Below are 14,959 nucleotides of genomic sequence, written 5' to 3'. Positions count from 1 at the left end.
CAGCTACCTACCCCACAAGAGCAAATGGCAGGACTATGTACAAGCCATCCTTTCACAAAACAAAGTAAAAAAAAACAACAAACCAACAATTAGGAAAGTGGTTGAAGCCCCTTCGTATCATGCCTACTTCTTGTCTGAAAGACAGGCTCTGCTCGCTGCCACCACATCTCATTTTTATCCCAGCAGCTGCTTAGGCTTCACATACCTGCTGCAGCCTCCTTGTGGCTCTTAAGAGCCCATTCCATTCCAACTGATCTCCAACACACTTGTCCCAGTCTGGTCAGCCAGGCTGGCTTTAATTGCAAGCAAAAACAGCAAGAGAAAAACTTCAGCTTGGAATCTGTTAGGTTTCGAGCAGAACAAGTCTTCTCATCCTCTTGCCTTTTTCTGGTTGATCATGGTCATCTAGTTATTAAACACGGAAATAACCTCCCCCACAGCACTGCTTTCTTAAAATCATAGATGTGCTCGTTGTTTTCTGCTTCTAGAGTGTGAAATAGGAAAATTAAATTTGACAGCAAATTAGTCACCACAAGGGCACTCTCTTTCCCATACAATATTCCCATAGCTATGAGTTCTTATAAGCACCAATGCCAAACACTTTGCAAAGCTTCCCATTTAATTGTACACAGTGACCCCTTTCCCTCAAGCCAGGTCCCACGTCCATCAGTCAGTCAGCAAAGTTACAGCCACAAAGGGCTTAAAAATTAACTGATATTATGGTTCAAATCTTTGCTAAGAAAAGTATTCTTGAAGAAAACTCAGCTTAAAGTGCCCTCTGAAAGCAAACTTTATTCTCTTCTGTAGTGGAGGGTAAATCACAAGCACCATCTGCCATGGAAAATCTTTTTCAAGAAGTCTAGAAGTGCTTTCCTGGACAGCCATCACTAAAATGAGGTTGGTGAAAGAGAAATGAGGACCTAAGAATAAGCAGCTGAACAAATGGAACATGCTTGTTTAAGTCCCTGAGGTTTTAATACAGGGTAACACACTACCTAACTCTTAAAAACACTGAATTCTCCAGATTATTTCCACTTAAGAAGTACTTGGTAATAGCTGCATTTACTCTGGTGCAATAATGTTACTAAAATAAACAAAGGTAAAGTAGAGAGCAAGCCTTGAAGATTCTGCTTTGAAGCCTGGAAGGATGCAATTCTGCACCAACGTTCAGACCCCACAGTGATGGGCAGGTACCCTGCAGCTGACAGATAATATTCAGAAATGATTCATGATATTTATTTTCCTCACATTGCTTTATAAGCCTTCATAAAGCATTCAAAAGGAAGAAGTTTGGTATTCTTCATCTGTAAAACAGAGATAAGGCATCCGACAGAAGTTAACCCAGAATGCCCAAGGCCATTTACCAAGTCAACGAGAGGAATAATCCAGACAGCTATCACTGCTTCTGCCTCTGCCTTCAGGACATGAGAACGTGCAGCCCATTTTCCCAAACTTTAGCAAGGTTGGTGGAAATACTACCTAACTGCAGGTACAAACTGGACTTCTGTATCCAGTGCTTCCCACCTAGTACACTGCCGCTTTCCCTAGCAGCCAATTTGCCAATTTCTACCTAGACATCTGAACTGGATTGGAACAGAGATACTAAAAATTAGTTTGGAGACCAAACTTTATGGCACTACTTCACTGTATCCTCCATGCTCCCCCCAGATAGTTCTTCAGGTTTTACTGTTTGCATAAACTCTATATTACAAATAAACAGAAAATTAATTATTCAGCTTCTAATTCCCATTGCATGTTGATGTTTATGTAATTGAAAACCATGTAATTGCTTTATGTTTTTAACATCCCTCATAAATATGGATTTTTAACGTAATCTTTTACAGCAAATTAGCACAGAATATCTGGTAATGTGAGATGGGAACGTGCGTAAATTTGGCAAGCTTGGGGAACAGCACACAGATTGAAAACTGTCTAGATGTCTCTCACCACTTCACAACTTTCAGTAAGCAGAAGAAAATTTCCTGTGGTGCCCAGCTTTCCAAAGAATGCTGATCATGCTCTGTGACACGAGTTTTAATGCAAGAGCAGCAAAGAAAAGAAAGCTAAGAATTCAACAGCCTCATCCTTCACAGATTTACAGGTACTGAAATGCTTGGCTGAGGATCAATCTTGGTTTAATCTAAAGTCTGGCAACAATTTTTTTTTTTTTTTGGTGGTAATCCATTTGCTTATCAAGTTTCATTTGCTGGTTTTAGATCAGGCAGCATGAAATACCTTGCTCTGGAACCCTGGCTGGCAACTTCCTTGGGTTTTAAACATCACCCTGAAGCTATTTTGTTCCACTGTGAGTATAGCAGACTGGCACAGCAGCTGAAGTGAGACTTGCAAAAGATGCAAAAGCCTTGAGCTGCAGAAAGATAACACTCCTACTGATCTGGTGGGACCAGCATTTAGGAATGGGCGTGAAGACAAAGAGGTGCAGTAGCCACACTTTTATGTTAATACCACACAACTGTGAGATATCCCCCAAGCACACACAGCTTCACACATTGTCATTTCCCTTAAAATATACGAAATGGTATTTTCTGAAAGTCATGGTAAAATTGTGGCTATGTCAGCTAAGGGAAGCTTAAGGAAACCAAATTAGTCTAAACAAAGGATTTCTCAAGAACGCGGATAAACTTGCCAGACCTATCCAAGTCCCCACCACATGGGGTCTTCTACGTTTGACAGCAATTCTGCATTTCCCATTGTGCTCCTCGGAGGCAAGTGCAGCGCAGCAGCACAGCTTCTAGCCGCAGAGACATCTGGCAAACCTGAAGCATATATTCTTGCTGAGCAGATGTCAGTAAAACTTTTCAACTTGGTAACCCTGCTCTCAGGGACTGTCTACAAGAAATTATATTGATTTGGGTCAATTACATAATTGATTAAGTATTAAACTGCTACAACATCTGATTACAGATACTAACTTTTACACCTGCCTTGCTTGTGGCTTTGAGTTAGAACACACACAAGAGCTTTGATAGAGCTCAAGTCACAGATTATTCCCAGGTACATGTATGAAAAGATACAGATTTTAAGCATGTGCAAAATTAGCTTCCTGATGTTTCAGAAGCCACATCCACCAACCTCGCAGCAGTAGCTTCAAGAAAATAAAACAAACAAACAAAAAACTAACCTTCACAAAGACGATTCTGGGATGTTTCTCTTCCATTCACAAAGGTGTGAGCAACAAACTCTTCTGTCTAATCCTATGCTGCTTAAAAGAACAACCCAACTCCTAAAGAGCAAGGAAAGTCTATTACTCTCCTCTCAATTTCCCACACAAACTTCCAAAAGAAGCAAGCTGCCCAAATCATTCCTGTTAGAAAACCATTTCTGACTAGCAGACAGCTAGACGTGAGAATGATAGACTAAGATTTGTGAAGGCAATGGAGGTTAAATCAACGTAAGACTTTCTGCTGCCACTGCTAACACAGGTAGTTCTCACAGCTAGATTTAGATTGAAGCATTATGCCTGAAAGATGATTAATGCTAGAAAACTACAACCCAAGCTCTGTCCCTTCACTGAAGCTGCGGTGCTGAGGAGCAGCCCCAGTGGGAGAGTCATGCCAACAAGATTTTGGCCAGGCATGGAAATAGAGTTAAAGATTGGTGCGGCTGGGTTTGATGAATAAGGGTTAGGACCAGAAACAGAAGAGAAGGCCAAGCCAGCTGTCACTCTGCTAGTGACAACTCCTCTTCAACACTTAAACCAGGTAACCTCTGCTGCAGCTCTTTTCTACCTATGCACCTACCTACCATGTACCAGTAGTATGTACCAGTACAGTAATTCTTTCCCAACCAGAAAGAAAGAATACTTCACCAAAACTGTTTTCTCCGGTACTGAAATAGGTATTCATTTCATTTTAAATACAAATGTTATATTTATTTTCCACATTAACTCTAGAAAAAGCACTTGGCCACCTGGAATTGATTCCTTTCTACAGAAAGTCAGAAATCAACATCTGTGCCTTTCATTTTAATTCTTTCCACTGCCAGCAAAAAGAGGGAGGCTGCTGTTCTGCAGTAGGAGCCTACTACTCGGTTAAATGACACTGACAACTTTGAAAAGTTAACGCCATTCAGCAGCCAGGATGGACACTGCATGACACTGCCAAAATACATGGTATACCTCAACCACCCACATACTGCTAAAACCCTGTGGAAAAAGTATTTGGAATAAATTGATTTTTACAAACGTGAGCTCAAGAGAGAATTTAATCAGCCTAAAGAACAATGGGGAAAAAAGAAAGTCCTTTATTTTAAATTTGTCTTCCTCTAGCATGACACTTTTATCACCTATATTTGAAATTCTGAAGCATGAGCAAAGAAACTGGATACTCCTGTCACCTTTTTCTGGAACTGTTAATTAGGCACGCGTCAAAATGAAGGTAAAAATATCTAGACACAACTATTAAGAGCTCTTATTTCATTTTTGCACAGGTGACAAAAAAACATTCCATTTGTAGTATCAGTTTCCAGCTCCCCTGGCTGAAAGTACAGCAGCTGAACTGTGACTGGCTTCTAATTCTTTTTGTAATTAGTTTGGGAACACCAACTATGGACCCACCAACAAAAGAAAAAAAACAAAAACAACAACACAAAAACCTACCAAACAAAAAAAAACACAACACAAAAACAACCACCAGATTACAGCAGGGATCCAATACCGCACTACTGGAAAAAATGGCTCTTCCACAACTACTGTGGAACTGTGCCTTTAGGGCTTATACAACATCCTCAAGTCATCCCTGCTTACAGAACAGGAATCATACAAGCTATAGACCTACGACTAGATGCCCATCTTTACTGTCTTTAACATGGTGAGCCCTGAGTGACACAAAACCTTGTCTAAGATTTAATCCAGGTCATACAACTGACTTTTACACTAGCCAAGTCATCTGCTGCTGGAACTGCTTTCAGCTTCAGCCTACCAAAGCAGGGTGAACAGGAGATACGGGAGGAGGCAGGACATCTCCCAGATGCATCAACACTCTTTTAAGCCAATTTCTTTTTCATTTGGAGACCTGAAGTCACTGCTTATCTGGCACTATGCTATAGCTGCATACATACCTGTACCAGCTGTCCATCTTAACTTTTAGTCTCTATGCAGATGCATCGCTTTGCCTCTTGAAAAAAAACCCTTATGAAGTCAAAATAGGGAAAAAATCCTGAGATTGATCAGAGAACATAGGAATGGAGAAAAGAAGCAATTCATAGGTGACAGAAACACCTCCATCTAGCAAGTGTTGTGATGAAAACAAAGCTATTAGAGAGCTATGTTCACCCAGGCATAGCCTCCTTTTAATGAAACATTCAGTGACATTTTATTTGTATCCTTTCTTGAGTTCCTGCTTCTGTTCAGTCTGCCTCTGAGTATTACGTTCCAGCTGTAGGCTGAATTGGGCTAAGATGATGCACAATAATTGCCAGTGGAGCTTCAGCTTACTGACTGAGTCAATAATGAGTCAAAGAGACTTGAAACGTGCGCAGCCAGGCTCAGACTACAAGGCTTGGGGAAGTATAAGTGATATCAAAGCACTTGGGAATTTCAGAATTTCAGTTTACCACATGCAAAGGGCTGACTGTAAGCTCCACATGGAGTGGGACCTTCTGGGAGCTCTTTGTGCTTTATAAATCAGGTACTGTGATATTTCACTGAAATTTAGAGTATGTCCGCACCACTCGGCTGTCAGTTTGTTTGACACAGGGTCAGATTTACCAGTGATTCAGTATGGTGCCTGTTTTCATACAAGCAATTTATATATGCTGTAGAAAAAAAAAAAAAGATCAGCTGAAAGTCGTGTATGCTTCTAAATCTGTTTTAGAATACAGCGGGATATCAAAATCCCAATTAAAAAATCAATGAAAACTAAGTAAACATGAAGTACCCATACGTGCAGCTGTGGCCACTGCACTGTAGAAATTCAGAACAGCAATCAGCTTCAGGACACATGCAGAACATGTAACTTGACAGCAGTGGTACTGTTTACTAACAACTGCAGGGTGACAACTGGAACATTACTGAAGCCAGCTCGGCCAGCGTGAATATAGACCTGCAGCAGTAATACTCTTTTCCTAGGCAACGTGGCTAAAGCTAATAAAGGATTTTAGCAATCTTAGTGGGAAAGAAAAGAAGGGCCATGAAAGGCAGAGGAGTTTGAATTAGAACAGCCAGTATGCTTTGTTGGTGGTAAATCTTTCTAGACTAAAAAGCACAAAATGGAGGATAAGCTGAAGGAAGAAACTCTGCAAAAATACATTCAGATAAAAAGCAATTAAGAAAATAAATTAAGTACAGTGCTAGAGGTGAAAAAAAATTTACACAGCTGCTGAAAAATACTAAGAACAAGGAATCAGTGGACTGCTATCAGAGCAGGAAATTCCCCCATGACTGGCAGGCCAGTGGTGCTGCTTGGAAAGGTTACCACCATAATTTAACACAACACGTGGCAGATACCCCAGGCAATCAGAGGAAAAAAGCAGATGGGTGGGAGGTACTTTCCTGGAACTAGAACAAAGCCCTAGAAAGAGCAATTCTGCATGAGCTACATATATGTAACAGTGTGGATAATGCAAGCAGTTATACCCACCATCCAGCCTTATCCCAAGTGGCCATCTGGATAAATATAACAGACTAAAGTTAGGGAAAAGTCTGGCCATTCCACTTCAGTGCTGGAAACCAAAGATCATCAGAATGTAGTTGGGGACAGATTAAAGGAACAGCTTCAAGGATTACCATAGTACCTAAAAGGCCTACAAATAATCACTGTTGCGAACAAGAATAGAATTATTTGACTTGCTTTCAGACTGTTGTGGTCTAAGCTTTTATAATGTCCCTTTCCTCATGACACAGAAACCTCAATAAGATATTCAACGCTGGGTTACAAGTGCTATGGGAAAAAAGAGCAGGAACTTGCTTTCAGAAAATGGGACCTTCCTCCCATTTTTGTACCTAAATTTTGTGGCACTTGACTCCTGCCTCATCCCCAAATGTACTTACACCTATTTATGACAAAAATGAATCTTTACAAATTCATGACTTCAGGTTCATTGCAAAACAGTGTTCTAGCAAAGCTACTATTTGTCAAGGATATGCCTCTTGTCAAAGCCAGGTCAACACATTTTGCAGGAGGTCACATTCTCTTTTCCTAGTCTGTATAGTGACCATTCTTGATCAAAAGGACCTTTATGCATGAAGGAGTATCTGACACAAACCAAAGAGATTTGCTACTGCAGTCTTTCTGTAATGACAGCAGGATAAAGGAGGCCTTTGAAGTTCATGGAGGAGTAGGAAGAGGTGTTAATTTAAAAAGCTTGTCAGTATACACAAGAGCAGAAGGAGAGCAAAGTACCAATTAATAATTCACACTTCTATTCCACATGTTATCTTAGTATCTCAAAACAGTTTGCAAACATTGATTAAGTCTCACAACATTCACCTGAAGCAGACAAGCATAGATGAAGTTCTACCCCTACCAGCCAGGATGTTACTCTGGGATCATTTTGTTTAGCTGATCTGTACCTTTTCTTCCCCATCTGTTAAACGGTGATAATGACAATATCATACTACAGGGAGAGGTTCAGAAGTTTAGTGATTGCTAAATCAACTATTTTTTTATGTAGGGAAATAGCACACAAGGGCAATCTCCTGTGTCAGACTGAACTCAATTACACTGAATTAAAACAACTACTCTTGACATGACGACATGGCTGGAGGAACGAAAATCCTCTATCTTGATTTCATAATGCCCTACAGATGCACTCTACTCTGTCCTAAGTACCCAAGAACACTTGAGTTCTAGTTAATGACCAGGATTGTTGGATGCTGTGTTAATACAAAACTCATCATAATTACGCTAATTAGATCTGCTATATAAAGAATTGTGAGAAATGAAAGGCTCTGTCCACTGTAGCCTCTAAATCTCAATTAATACAAAGGTGGGTTTTTTTTGCTGGTGTTTGGGAGCCAGGACTGACATACCCATAGATGCAAACTCCAGAGGGACTCTTCATTTACATTCTGATGAGGAGCTGAGCACATTACACTGTTTAATCCTCACTTGGAAAGACAGGTATACAAGCATCACCCATTGACAGATGGGGACATGGCAATTCAGGGAAGCTCTTGAACTGCCACAGGACAATCACACACACTCACCACAATCAGAATTTCACTCCTTATTCCCAATCTTGTACTTGGACTTGTTTGTTTTTTTTAAGCACGTATTTATATTCATAAAAACAGATCCTTGCTGCTCTAATCTAATAAAAGAGAGTTCCTTTCTCCATGTCTGGGGCTTTTTCATGCACAGAAAGAGGCAGAACTACTCTGCTTAACACCCCATAATAATATGACTTTTCCAGAAGGACCAAAGATCAAGACAAAGTAACAGCTTCATGAAATACAGCTCTTTTCTTCTCCTGAGCCTGACAGTCACTTCCAAAAGCAGATTGTCATGACAACAAACAACCTGGAGGCAATCCAGCCAATTAATCTGCAGAGGAAGCAGCCATCCCAACCTTGGAAAAGAACACTGCTGCTTTAAGCTTCAGATGCCAAAAAAAAAGAAAAACCCAACAAAAAAAAAAACTTACCACATGCATTAATCTTACTGGGCTGCCTTAGACCTGTAGTGAAAAACAATTCACTCTACAACACAGCAGCACTACTGTAGCAGCAATACAGAGCACCAGACCCTCGAAAGGTCCTTTTTCTTCTTCTTCCCCAAGACAACCACAACACCAGAGCAGGCCAGCTCCCTCTCTGGGGCTTCATCCAGGCAGATTTATGTTCCCAGGACGTGACACAGCCCTGGCAAGTAAGAGGATGACCCGTTCAGCTTTTACATCTTCAGCCAAAGGAAAGAACTCATAGGTTAAGCAGAAAAACCACACAGAACACATCATCACATACCACTGCTGTAAACTCTTTTTTGTTGACATTGCTGCTGCTTGTTTTCGCTCTTCCCTTATGAGTTGTCAAGAATATTTATCACCATGTTGAGCTCAGAATTACTTTCTCTTTCACGAAGGGCTAAATCATCAGAACAGCTAAATATTGAAGTAATTCTCCTTCAATTTCTCAGATTTCATCTTCTTTCATACCATCCTTTATCTCTCTCTTCATGTGCTCTGCTCTCCATAGGCCCAAGCACACTGCAATTTCCCAGCAAACACCCAGTGAGACTTCCATCTTTTCCTGCTCTGGACTCTCAGTAGCAACTCAGACATGAAAAGGTTTAGAAGATGATGCCTGATACACATCACTTGTCAACCCCAAGTCATTCATTTTATAAAATACCATGGTATTAAGTTACAAAAACCAAATGTAAGAAATGCTGTATGTAGTTACAGAAAAAGTTGAAAAGAAAAAAAAAAATACAGAAATGGTGTTTTGAAAGTCTCAAAAGATTCATACACAGTTTTCAAACAGTAATAAAAATTTCCTCCCTGACTTCATATTGTTCTCTTAATAGTGAAACAGGGAAGGCTAGGAAAATATTGTATATATATTGTATATGTCCCGTATATATACTGTAGAATATACTGTAGACTTGTCACACAGTGAAGACTACCCTGCAGAAAGTAACAGTGCAAAGAGGTCGCATAGCTTTAAGCCTACCCAGACTTCCTATCTGGCAAACGGACAGACCACCAAACTTCCTCAAACTGAAACTTTATTACTGATCTTTTAGGTCCAACCCATCTCTCCTAGGAGTCACTAAATGGATTCCTAGCAACTTCAGTGAGCACTGGATCACAGATCATAAGCACTTTCAGCAAAAGTGATTTTTTAAATTAATTAAGAGAGCTACCAACCTTCTGAGCACCGACACCGGAACGCGCGCACGCACACTATGTGTTTCACTCTCAGTAACTGCAGATTAGGAAACCACAGCTCTAGTCAACACAGGGCAACAACAGAAACATAATTTCTATGTCCATAACGCATTAATTAGAGTTAGTATAATGCTGCTTAATAGAAAAAGAGCCCATTCCTACCTTGAGGACTTTCACAGCTTTCTTCATCGCTGTTGTCTTGACAGTTATTTTGACTGTCGCACACGAAGCTTTTATCAATGCAAAGACCATTTTTGCAGTGGAATCGGGCAGTAGAGCAAAGCAAGGGATTGGCTGCTGTGAAAAGAGAAAGATCTTTCATTAGATATTCTCTTAGGCAGTGGAATAGCCTTTAGGTAATTAAGGACAACAGGTCACAACTCAACAGCTGATCACTTCACTGACTATGTGGAAGTAACCTGGCAATAAAACATACCTTGCCTCTTTAAGCAGAGAGAGATGAAACTTCTAAATCATGCAAGATTCACTAGAAGTAGCAGAGATTTAGTCTACTCTCAATTGTAGTAATCCCGTTCTTTCATGAGAGCCCTCATCACAATTGCTGCTAGATACTCAGCTTTTGCCCCACACAAAATTGTATGGAAGGTAGCACTGCCTACCATAAACATACCCTTTGCTTCCCATTATGGCAAAGTCAGTTTAGCTCAAGTTTTATAAACCAGCAATCCAAGCTCAGAACTGCAGCACAGTGTTTAATCTACTTCCTGTTCTGCTCTTTTTTTCCACCTTGCTCATCCCCACCCGTGATTTTTTTTAATTGATACAATGCTTTTCTCAAATTCTCAGTGTTTGAACTTGAAATTCGTTCTTACAGTTAAAGTGCACTCAGAAAATCCTTTCACAAAATATGGCCCTGTGAGTTAGGTGAATGCACACTCAGCAAAAGCAGAACAGTATTTAAGCAGACTCATTCAGGAAGAGCCGTTTTCACTCACTCTAAACCTAGCATCTTACAGCATATTTGCTGCTATATACAGTCTCATTTAAAAGCCTCAAGCAGCACAGTTCTCTCAGATTACATCACAGATTCAATGTGTATCACTGCTAAGGATATTTCCTTGATATTCATCTTGTTTTCTCTCTCCTAATTTCATCCCTCTACTCTTAGCTATACTTCAGCATACATGACTACATAATCCCCCCTTGAACAATGTTTGCACCCTTCACATACAGCCTTATCCTCCTACGTAGTCATGCCTTAGCTGAGATATGCATAATTTATATCTTCTCATGAATCAATCTCTTTGTCCCTTAATTTTTGTCACTTTTCTCTGAACTCCCGCCAGTTTTTGATAATGAGGTGACTGAAACTGAATGCAGCATTCCAATTGAAAATCTTAAAAAGCTGTTTAGATGCCTTGTCTGCTTCAAAGTGATTCTCTGCCACAATAACAAAGGGGATTACAGTTCCCAAATACTAACTGGCTTCCTATTTTTTATTCTTTTAAGAGCTGCCCTTAGAGAGGCTTCAAAAAACAAACAAAAAAACCACAACACCAAAATCACCACACTTTAAACCTTCTGTGCATATAATCTGCAGTATACCAGTATACATAACAAATACTCCTACATGTGGCCAATTCCTCCACCTCCCTGAAAGCATATTTATTACGAACATGCAAAATTTCTTTTGGTCTGGAACTGCTGCATACTTGCACAGCATGTTGATTTTGCAGGTCACTTTAGGACCTACGGCACTGTTTCTCTACTTAAAGAAAGCTGTGACTAGACACTTAGACGTGCTGGAAAATACCACGGGTGCACTTCAACAGCACAGAGGAAAAGGAAGATCAGTAGCTTATTATCTGCTGTAAGGCCTTGTTAGAGCTACATGCCACAAGCACATCAAGCACATGGGAAATTAAAGAATTCATAACTAACTCCAAGGTGGCATGCTTTAAAGTGAAACCTGCCATTTGTCAGTCCACTACCTCAAGAATATTCAAAGAAAATTCATCAAAACCTCTTTCTAGTCCATCTGTTTAAGCGTAACCCAAAGACCATAAAATCTTAGCCTTCAATCTTGTTTCACCAACTTCATCCTCTGCAGAGGTGCTATCACGCTGCCACAGCCCTCCAAGGAGCCAAAGCAGACTGTCAACCAACAACAGATGGCACCTTTAAAAGATGTTCATGCTGCCATAGAGATCCCAACATGTGGGGGAGGCACACAAACAAGAAAGGCAAGTCCTCCTAGAAGCAGACAGTGATAGATCTCTATAAAGATCTCCCCTTTTGTTATCTTTGAAAGCTGGTGTCTGTTGTCCTCCTCCTGACCTTTAAATGACATTAAAAGGAAAAGCCCAGCCTGCTCCAACAAGAAAACGAGCTACTATTTGCTGCAGGCTTCCGCCTACAGATCCACGCAACATCAGGGCTTTTAACAGCTCCTGATAATAGCAGCAGGGCTGCTGGATCGAACATAACCTTTCCTTACAACTATGATAAATCCCTGCTAAACTTACAGAGATAGCAGATCTATGCAGCCACACAACAGGGTTTTAGTCCACGTCAAGTCATACTTCAAATGATATCTCTGCTGTGACTTTGCTACAAAATGCTGAACAGCTCAGGGGCTCAAACTCATGTATTGACAGGCATTTCTGACTTGGAGAACCTGCTTCTCCTTTAAAGATCCTGTTTCACTAAATAACCATTGCCTGGCTTTTTTTTTGTTGTTTGACAACATGTATAGACAGAGAAGCTTAAATGCACTGATGAACAAAGAATCTTCTTCAGTGATAAAAAATAAGCAAAAATGTGAAAAATAAGTGAATAAGTGAATTCAGTGAAAAATAAGCCAATAAAAATTGAACAAGTCTAATTTGTAATATTTGATAAATGCATATTATACTGAAATACAGAGAACCCGTTCAAAGCAAACATGAAGCTCAAATCTAATTTCAAGATTACAAACACATCTTAATATAACATGCAAGCATTATGTACAAAACAAAACCAAGCTGGACCTTATTAAAAAAATCACAGTTGTCAACTGGATTCTTAAATATACGTGTATTATTTAAACAAGGCCTGTTTTTGTGATGTAAACGCCACACAAGATTCTCTGTCACTGACAGCAATAAAAGTAAAAATTTTAAGAGTGGTGCTAACCAGCCAGCAGAACAGGAGGTAGAAATGATTGGCTCAGAAAGGACACATCTTAAAATCAGCAAGAAGAAAAATTCCACTGAAGAAATCACCCACTTACCTTGGCTAAATAAATACATAAATAAATACATAAATAAAATGCAGCAATGAGGAAAAGATGGAGAATATACTAATGAAAACGACGCGGTGTTTGTATATGAGTGAGTGAAAACTGGACACAACCAAAACTAAGATGAAAGCAGGTGAAACTTTGCCTGCCTTAGTCAGGCCATCCCGCCATTTTGAAATGCAGTGGTTTGCAAAGGCATTGGATGTCATGCTACCACTACTCTCAAACTGCTTGTTGTAAAGACAATCGTTCTTCTGCAGAACTCTCACCCGAGATTCTGAACCAACAACCAAGAAAACAACCAAAGAAAAGCCCTGAAACATATAGGAGGAGGTAGTGCCTGCATCTGACAACACTAAGGCTGAAGAGACTCTTCTGAGAGGAGTACCAAAGTTTACATTTCCTGTTGAGGCAGATTTGACTGCTATTAACACTATCAACGTTTGATGCTACTGAGAGATTCTGTGAGAGAAAAAAAAAAAAAAAGGCATACAGATCAACCAGGTTATCCGACTCAAACTAAAGCTAACTAGTGTTCCTGTCTGTGATTAGCCAAAAGAAAACAAGATGCCTTAACTGGGAAGTAGACCGATACTTACTGCAGTTTTCCTCATCGCTGCCATCAGGACAGTCCTCAAAGCCGTTGCACCTGAAGCGGCCAATGATGCAGTGGATTCCACTGGCACAGGGGAAGAAGGTGGCACCACACTTGGACTTGGCTTTTGCTGAGAGAAGAAATGCACAGAAGATTGCAAACATTAGGGAAACGTCTTACAAATGTTAAAGACATTTCAGTAACAGCACAGGTTGCTCTGGGAAGCCTGTAAGCGAAGAATACAAGGTGGACAGGGATAACGAACATGGCAGCAGGTTTGAAGAATTTGGGAACTAGGGATCAAAGCGGGCAAAGAGAGGTTTACAAGGAATCAGGAAACACCTGGAGAAGGAAAAGGGGAATACACAGATACGAAGTGAGTTAGTGTCTGTGAGAATAATAGGAAACATAAGAGATCTTCATTAAAGCATTTTTAAAGCTGCAAAAGTCAAATTCAGAAAAACAACCACTATAACTAACAGTTCCTCTAGTTAGCACAATTTATGTGGAACTAGGTGCAAAAGGAACGTGAATTCCATCTCTTACTATACAACTCTCCATCATACAGCTTTTATTATAAAGCTCCCCAGGACATAAACTGCATCTATTTCATAGCACTCACATAGCCATTCATAACACTAAATACTAACAATAACATCAAAATGTGGTTAAGAAGCGATTATAGAATCTCATTTGATCCCAAGTACTTCCTGTTTTTTTTTACTTCACTGCACAGCAACTCTTCATGGCAGGGAGAAGAGAACGCTGCCCTCAGCTAGAGTAATGCAGATGCTTCCACTACATTGCTCAAGGCAAGTGCCAATTCAGTCTTGTGCTATCATCAGCCCAGAATTAATTTAGCTGTTTGCTTGTTTGTTCCTTTTTTTTTTTTTTTTTCCCCTCAGTTTAGCATGACTTCATTTTCTGCGATGCATCATGGACTAGAAAGTCCCCTGAAAACAGAAGCCTGGCTGACTGCAGGGAGGTGAGCATGGAACATCGCCAACACGCCATAATGCCATCTGTGGACCACTTACAGGAGAACAACAGAAAAGAAGCCAGCTAACTGAAGGACTTTTGAGTGAACTGCTCCTTCTCTCCTTCCTTTATACCAAACATAGAAGATGTGTTTGCAGCTCCTGGGTTTTGAGATGTTGATAGATCTGGATATCACAGTAGCAGGCAGTCTTTCTACGTAGCCATGTGGATTAATACATCAAAATGGACAGTTTTAGGAGGCCAGGACAAAGTCAGGGACAACAGAAGAAATACGG

General features: G+C 40.2%; 1 protein-coding gene across 1 annotated transcript in view; it reads right to left on the bottom strand.

The window, feature by feature from the left end:
- LDLRAD3 (low density lipoprotein receptor class A domain containing 3) overlaps positions 1-14,699 on the bottom strand; it is a 58,151-nt gene extending 43,452 nt beyond the window's left edge. The window contains exons 1-3 of the mRNA XM_042862316.1: positions 14,693-14,699; positions 13,690-13,815; positions 10,012-10,146 (exon numbers count right to left, since the gene is read on the bottom strand). Of these exons, the coding sequence (XP_042718250.1) occupies positions 10,012-10,146; positions 13,690-13,815; positions 14,693-14,699 (268 nt within the window). The remainder of the gene's footprint in view (positions 1-10,011; positions 10,147-13,689; positions 13,816-14,692) is intronic.
- Positions 14,700-14,959: the final 260 nt, after the last annotated feature.

This window comes from Lagopus leucura, unplaced genomic scaffold (assembly GCF_019238085.1).
Source record: "Lagopus leucura isolate 7727_CA_CO unplaced genomic scaffold, USGS_WTPT01 Super-Scaffold_1, whole genome shotgun sequence".
Classification (NCBI taxonomy): Eukaryota; Metazoa; Chordata; class Aves; order Galliformes; family Phasianidae; genus Lagopus; species Lagopus leucura.
This window is presented reverse-complemented; position numbering and strand designations above follow the sequence as displayed.